The sequence below is a fragment of the Frieseomelitta varia genome, unplaced genomic scaffold, assembly GCF_011392965.1.
Source record: "Frieseomelitta varia isolate USP_RPSP 00005682 unplaced genomic scaffold, Fvar_1.2 scaffold_441, whole genome shotgun sequence".
Classification (NCBI taxonomy): domain Eukaryota; kingdom Metazoa; phylum Arthropoda; class Insecta; order Hymenoptera; family Apidae; genus Frieseomelitta; species Frieseomelitta varia.
In genome coordinates, this window is record NW_025110192.1 from 262,829 (window position 1) to 271,420 (window position 8,592).

An 8,592-nucleotide genomic window follows, 5' to 3' on the forward strand; every position below is an offset into this window, starting at 1 on the left:
TTTCCATTTGCGACGAATGAACCGTCCGTTTGGTTAAAATGATTGCAAATAATCGTTGATATCAAAGTTATTGATATTAAAATTGCAAGAAATCTACCAATTAGATCCAATTAGTAGATCTAGCAAAGAAAGTAGGAGAAACGATCGACATCACTCTTCGTTAAGCGACAGTCTGCGCGTATTGGCGTGTAGATTACGAGTGAGAATTTGTAGGACTTTCTAGCAAAAGCAACAAATGAATTAATTCCTCGACAAGAGCAGCGTTTGATCGTTGAGAGTTACACGTTTGAGAGAAATTACGGAAGCGAGCCGGAAGGTAGACAAAATTCTATCGATCAGACGCAAATCCAACGAGCAGCGTGCCAATAGAAAGTTACGAAACGTCGATCGATAACTCTCCTTCGGCTGAAAGTGGGCCTGATCGAGAATTCAGGCATTTTAAATACAAAAATATCAACTTTCTCATTTTGATATATATATATATATATTGATAATACATATATATTGATAATATATTAAGTTCACATTTTAAATACAAAAAAACTCAACTTTCTCATTTGATATTTTTATGGTATATACAATTGATAAATATATTGATTTCTAAATGTCCATCAACCTCGAAAAAGTTAATAAAATATAATAATAATTTTAGTTGAAAGGGACGCATAAAGTTAGACATTTGAAAAATCTCGATTATAATAATTCTCAAATAATTTGAACCTTTTTCTTTGAAATGTTCTGACTATCATGTTTAATTTTCTACGTCCTGAAATAATTTTTTCCTACGATAAAAGATGGTCTCTCTTGATAAAAAGTCACAGTTCCCACTCGCAATTATAGTACATAAAATATTGAACAGAATGGAGAATTTGATTAATTAAAAATATATATTAAATAAATTTATTAATTGGAATATACAAATAATTTGGCAAATTTGTTTAAAAATGCTTGTTTCTAAAGTTAACAAAACTTTAGTAATTAAACGGACATGAAATATATCATGTTGCATATCGTTGGAAAGGAATAGTTTTCTCATAAATATTTATGTCAGATTTCATTGTCTCGATATCTTTTATGGATTAGATGAATTCTCCATCTGCCGCGTTTCGTACAAGTCGAGTGAAAACGCCGAGTGTCGAGGCACGTTTCCAAAGGCCGTGCTCCGTTTTACCGAATCGCGATCCCAGCCTTGCTCGCGTTCGGTCAGTTTCAAGGTGACAGCCGATGGGAACGATGCTCGTCCCCTTCCCTCGCTTGAAAGGATTTTCACTCGAAAGAATTCCAGAAACGCAAGAACGTTGCGTTTGCATCCGGTTGCTAGATAACTTGAAAACACACTCAATCACGCTAGCGAAAAAATTTAGATTTCCTCCCCCGTTTCGCTTTGCTTCGATTTTTACGATATCTAGATCAAAGTTGCCTTACCTAAATTATCGACGAAGCACGATTTCAACCATCGAACTATACAAATATTATACAATATCGAATTATACAAAATATTATACTTCATCGACGTAATTATTCTCGCAAGATCGAATGTGGCATTACAGACAGCACTGTAATCAAGGATTGAACGCGTGCTAGCTGGTTTCCTTCTGTTTCGTTCCATTCCACAAACGAACAGCTAGTTTTTCAGTTAGATCAACTCGCTTTTACTTAAATTTACCATCTCCTAATCGCTAAACCGGCAGATTGTGTAAATTACTGAATTACAAAATTCCAGGAATCTATGAAATTAATATAATTGAAATGAATCGGGATCAGAAATATAATCGAAGCAATCATAAAATGACAGACTGTGGAAATAATCAACAATAGAGTAATTCATTATCAATCTATAATTTATCGTATCATAAAATTTATTTATCGGAGTCTTTATCCGGTAGTATATTTATCTTTTGGATTTTTGAAAATTAGCCAAAGGGTTGAAAAGATACCTTGAATGATAGACATTCAAAGTTCGTATGAAATCATCGTGTCAATGATGAACGAAAGCTCGTATGTAATTGAATTATGACGTTTAAATATACTTTCGGATTTGCAGAGGCGACCGTCGATTAGCTTTAAATCGGTGTAAAGTGACAATGCTAGTAGACAATGCTGTTTCTAACGGTAGTACCTGAATGACATTTGAACTTTACAATTTTTTCGCTTAATGAAAGCCGAAGGATGAATAATTACTGCCTGCATTACATGCTAATATAAAGCGAGAGAAAATCAATTGCTGTCCTTTCTTATTCCGTTTGGTTCTTAAACTAATTATTCTGAAATACTGAAATACAATTTCTTAAAAATTGTTTGATCTATTCAATGTTACAGAACCATACATTGTACCTTGAATATTTTTTACTTGAGATTTTGAACACTCCGAAATTTCCATAAGTACGTAAAATCCGCGCTTTAATAACTAGTAATTGCAATTTAAATTCCTTCAACATCTTTCTTTTCTTGGCTAATTGTAAAACACGAGGAAAGATCATTTTTCATCGTCTGTCTGTGCATTTATTCGATCGTGTATGAATTTGATATCTCAGGAATAAACACTGAAACTATGAAAAATGGTCAGAACGATCAATTTATAATTTCTGTTGAATATTTTGCTTTTGGATGTGAAGCAGTATATTTTTAGAGATTTAAGTAATATTTAGTAATTTCTCGTGAAATGTATAAATAAATGCTTGCATACTTCATTGTGTCATAAAGCTATTCTATTTCTTTTACTTTAACATCTCCAGTGAAAATTTTACGTTTTAATCGTCGATTGTTCCAGTCTGTTAATATTCCAGCTTAACTTGGCTCGCGTTGAGTCGAAAGAAACAACACTCGCTGGCAAAAAATTTCAAATTTCCCGCGTCGAGGGGTATTTTTCTCCCACAAGTGTCCGATAAATCGTGAATAAATACTTGACACTAGCGGTAAAAGTGCGTTCGTTTTGTCCCATTCAATCGCTGTAGTGTCGTTTAACTTTTGTAGCGTGACCCCGATATCTACATCACCACTTTTACATAATAATTTTACCACAGGGACTCGCGGCTGAACAACTTTACGTTTCGGTTATTATTTTCGTATCGTCGTTATTATATATATATATATATATATATATATAAAATGTGCATATCAATAAATTAATACATTGTGTATACATTAATAAATTAATAATTGTTTACAGTTTATCAAAATGTCAATAATTGTGAGTATGTATATATATATATATATATATGTATTCATATATACACAGTGTATTAATAATACAATAGAAAATTTTCACGATTATATTAATATATATACGTTAATATTTTCACGATATATATTAATATTAATAAATATATATTAAAGTTAATACATACGATATATATTAAAATTAATATATACATTAATGCATACACGATAATTAATATTTTCACGATATATATTAATATATACACAATGTATTAATAATACAATAGAAAATTTTCACAAATTATTATATCAATATATACACGATAATTAATATTTTCACGATATATATTAATATTAATACTTTCACGACATATGTTAATATTAATAAATATATATTAAAATTAATATATACACGATAAATAATATTTTCACGATATATATTAATATATATACACAATGTATAATAATGCAATAGAAAATATTATATATATAAATATATACACAATGTATAATAATGCAATAGAAAATATTATATATATAAATATATACACAATGTATTAATAATACAATAGAAAATTTTCACGATTAAACAAATATGTCACATTTCTTTGAAATGTTGTACGAAGTCTCTCTATTTTTAGGATAAAAGTTTCGCGAGTATTCGCAACTATTTACGCTACCGTGCAACGCACGGATTTCTAAAATTCCATTCTCGTGGAAGTCGGCTGAAATCGCGCGTAGCGTCGCGGAACATCTTGAACAGTTTCGGAACGGTAATTTCGAAATGGATACACCGACATCGGTCGTAACCGAGACCGTACGGCGCACGGTGGACCAAACGTGCGGTGAAAGGTTTCAGACGTACAATAAAAATTGATCAGCGTATTGGTAGTCGAACGGAGGGCTTCAGAATGATTTTCAAGAGTGACGAGAAACGAGAACAACCTGCCGGGCAACGTGTCCCGTATACGAGTTACTGCGCCGGTTACTGTAATATAAGAGCACACGGGGGACAAATTGGATCCATTCACCCGATCGAAAACCTGACGTCTGAACAATCCGATCGTCGCGTCTTGCCTATGAATAAAATAATCGAACAATTCTAGGCGGATTCTTCGTTTTCGTGCTCGCTCGCTCGAAGGATTCACGATTTTGGCGAGTTTTAATTGATACGAGGTGATGTAAATGTAGGCAAAGTGAAAGGAATTTCGTTGCGTGCATCGCTGCAATGACATCGTTGCCTCTTTCTTTTCGCAATTTTCTTCGTAATTGTCTTCAGACGAATAAATTTCGACGAAAACAAATCTCGATCGAATCTTGAATTGAACGAACGCAGAAAAATCGCGGAATGCGGGTCCGATGGTGCACGCGTTGACACGCGTACACGCGGCGTCAAAGTTGCTGGCCGGTCCGCGATCCGATTTTCCAGTGTCTGGCGAAACCGGGCTGGCCCATCGGTGGGGGATATTTAGGGGATATAAGGTACTGTAACGAGACAAGGCGGCCGATATATACAGGAGTTCGAATAGATAGTGAAAGTCCCACAGAGCTAACAAGAGTGCAAGAGGGCAAGAGGGGGGTAGGAACGGGGGACCCGAGTAAGGTATATGAGGGCCTCAGTTCGAGCAACCGCTGGTACTCTAGCCTCGCTGCCTACTTACATTCACACACACTAACACACCGACCACCTGGAAAACACAATGTACACCGTCGCGACGGTACGTATTCGCAGTGCATCCGCTCAGTCATTCATCGTTCACCGTTTTTCCTCTTTTCTCTTTCGCTTTCCCGTTAAAACTGGCTCCTCTGCAACCAGATTGCGATCGTGACGCCACCATCGAAAATCCCAGCCTCGCGTGTGTGATGTGATTGTTCGTCGATCGTTCGCGGAACTGTGCCTGTGTTTTGTGCATTGATTCCGTTCGTTCCAGAGCGGTGCTCGTCAGTCAGTTTGATCGAACGTAGACGATAGTTTGCAGAAACACGGACAGGTCGTGCGAGGATTTCGTAAGAGTGGCGAGAGACAAATGTCAGTAGATCGAGCGATCGATCGATCCAGACCTCTGGATCTTAGGGTTCGCCGCTCGTGATCGTGATCACGCGGGGATCGTTCGTTTGAAGCATCGCGATTGTCATCGCGTTAATTAACAACTGCAAACACAAGCTTCGTACATTCGCAGCCGTGTTGTTTCTCGGAGATATCTCTCGAAAAAAGTTACGAGGGCGCGAGCTTCTTGTCGCCGCCCACTCGCTCGAAGAAAGAGAATTATATAACGAGCTACGCCGAAGGAACAGGAACACGTTTGGGAATTATGTCGCGTGGCAATAGCAAGCGTTTCTCGTTTGTGGTCATTCGGGCAGAACTGCGGGCAGGAAGTGCGTTACTTTCGAGTCGCGTGTGTAATTTGCAAATCACGATCGATCTATCGGGAGAAAAAAAAAGAAAAAAAAAGAAAATATATATATATGCAATTTATGGACAAAGCACTCGCGTTTATTTGCTCATTCGTCGCATTCGTTCGCTAATGCAACAGCTGTCGAGAATCCGGTATCCTTCGAGTGCGGTTATCTACTCGACTCGGTGGTGTAATAAAGTCACGTCTGGCGGTTAAGGTTCTGGTAACTCGGAGGGTCATGCATCACCGCGTTCAGGCCTTTCTGCGAACAATTACGGTTTATAAAGTCCCGGATTAACAGCTACGCGATGCTGACCGCACGACTGTTAAACTTATGGTGGCCACGACAATTGCTCGCTAGACACGTTTCGACTGGGCAATCGTAAATTATCCGAAATGCAAACTTCAAGAGAGAGAGAAAAAAAAATAATATTAGTAAATATCGTTCCTATTGCAAAAGAGTCACCGATTGTTTGTCAACGTCGTACCGGTCAGATCAATTCAATTGTGAACGCGTTGTGAACGAATCTTTGCTTACGTAACAACGTGTCTTTTCGGCTGGAAAGTAATAATTGAAGCAGTAATGATCCTCGCGACCCGATATATTATGCTTGGTACAATTTTTTGTCCAACAACCCTTTGTGCATACTTGTGTCACTCTACAATTAACGAGTAATCCAATTAACTTCAGTCATCCTCAGTTTCGTTTTCGATTTAACGCAAGCTTGTTGCTTCCTGCAGGTACTGTCATTGGTAGCTGCCATGCTCGCGGTATCGGCTCAGCAATACCAGCAACCAGGTATCAACTACGTCGACGAATATTCAGCGTACGAGTCCCCCGCGAGACCGGCCCATCCGACTCCGCGGAGTTACGCGGCTGACTCAGCGCCGAGCCGGCAATCCGCTGGCCCCGCCGCGCCGAAGCCAACCCCGGTGGCCATCCTCAAGCAGATCAACAGGCACAACGAGGACGGCTCGTACACGTACGGGTTCGAGGGCGCGGACGGCTCGTTCAAGATCGAGACGAAGCTGCCGACCGGCGAGGTGAAGGGTAAATACGGGTTCGTGGACGATACCGGGAAGGTGCGCGTGGTCGAGTACGGCGCGAATCAGTACGGCTTCCAGCCGGCTGGCGAGGGTATCACGGTCGCGCCACCGACTCTAGTCGACGAGACGACGAACAAGGAATCGCTGCCGGCCAACTATCAAGAGGACTACCCGCAACCGGCAGCCAGACCGGTGCCGCTTCGAGCGCCTGCGCCGGCGGCAGCAGCTCGGCAACAAGCATCCCTTCAACAGCTTCAGTACGAGGAGCCAGCTTACCAACAGCCCCAACAGACGCACACTCAGGCCGTCTACTCGCCTCAGCTGGCGTCCAGGCAGCAGTCAAGCCTCTCCAAGCCGCCGATTTTCACGCCGGCTGCTCCTCAATCCAACCTCAGACAGACCCCTCTCATCCAGCCCGAAGAACCGGCACCACCCTCTCAGTTGTACAACCAGGGCCCAGCTCAGTTTGGCCCAGCTCCCGTTCAGGAACGCCGTTCCCAGCCGCAACCTCGCAGCCAGAGCGGCGGCATCCTCGATCAGCTAGCCAGGGATTACGCTTTGCCTCAGGGCGTCGCGCCGCCGTTGCACGACATCAGCTTCGGTTACTACTAGGTTACTCTAGTCTCTCTCCCGTCTCCGTCAGAGTGGTCTCCGTCTGCGTTTCCATTGTACCGAGGGCGCGTGCCCAATTTGAATGGCACCGCGACTCGTCGATCGCGTGTCCGTTTATTACCGAAGGAAACGTCGAGATTAGGAGGAAGATCCATGCGTTTGATTATCTCAATGATATTTTCACGCTGTTTGTCACTTTTAGAATTTAGAACGGTTCTTGGGCTTCCTTTCGGTAATAAGCAAATCAGTAAAGCTGTCATGGCTGCCTACCGAGTCGTGCCTTTGTCTTCCTTTCGACGAGGGTGCGAGTTTCATTCTTGCCATTGGAATCGAACGTGAAAATACACTTTGTCACCGGGCTGACAAACCTTTTTTCTTCAAATTCAAATTCGCCCGCGGGAAAATTTCTTTCACGTTCATTTCCCGCGAAGGAACCCGTTAAAAATCGTCGATGCTGCGTATTGCAAGGGTTGTAAGAATGTAAATAAAAATTCCCACGTTCCACGGTAGGCGCCCGTGCTGGGTTTCAATCGCAGAAAACGCAGTTTGCGCGCGTTACATGATTTCGTTTCGAAGGAAAACCTCTTTTTCGTCAAGCTGCGTCTTCGAGTCGGCGTCCCGCGACACTGCACGCTTGCTATTACGTTGTACTATATTAATTGGATCGTCGTAAGGTAAATTGGATCGAAATAAATCGCGAGAGCAGCGTGCATAACCTTTCGCAACTATGCAATTATGATATCACGCTTCCCCAATGGAAAAACACAAAGTATTATTTTCACTACGCTGAACTCTCGTCCTTCTATTGTAATTCACACAAGTTGCAGGTAAACCGTTTCGTTCTCAACCTTTTTCTTTTTGTTAACAATTGTAAAGAAGGATAATCATCAAAATAAAGACGAAAGAGATATTAATAAAGTTAATTTGTTCCGAGCGATGAATCAAATTCGAAGCTGTATCCTCCAACTTTCGAATCATTCCTGTTTCTCCAGTGGTCGAGGTTCTCGCGCAACCGGTCGCGACAGACGACCTTTCGGATTATTTCTTTTGATCGATAAAAATAACAGAAGGCGAGATTGAACTCGTGTATCAAGTATTGTACCGGAACTCGGCCGATCGGAATTTTAGTTACGAAATTCCTACGTCGACCTTCACGTTTCTTTCGGCCGAAAGAGGATCGCCGCGCGATACATACATATATATAGGGTGTCCCGCAATTCGTGGTCAACCTATTGATTTCACATGTGTCGAAAAATATGTCGAAAAAGAAATAAAATTTTTTCGTTCTTCCGTTTTCGAGAATATTAACTCAAGTTTAAAAATTGAATTAGAAAAAAGAAATTAAATTTAAGTTTAAACTTGAATTTAGCTAATTATA

At 40.4% G+C, this 8,592-nt stretch overlaps 1 protein-coding gene across 1 annotated transcript; it reads left to right on the forward strand.

Moving 5' to 3' along the window:
• The first annotated feature begins 4,682 nt into the window (after window positions 1-4,682).
• LOC122532189 (extensin) lies at window positions 4,683-8,137 on the forward strand. The gene is made up of 2 exons (XM_043660740.1): window positions 4,683-4,877; window positions 6,297-8,137. Exons 1-2 carry the CDS (start codon window positions 4,860-4,862, stop codon window positions 7,212-7,214), a joined length of 936 nt encoding a protein of 311 aa, XP_043516675.1. The 5' UTR covers window positions 4,683-4,859; the 3' UTR covers window positions 7,215-8,137.
• The last annotated feature ends 455 nt before the right edge of the window (window positions 8,138-8,592 follow it).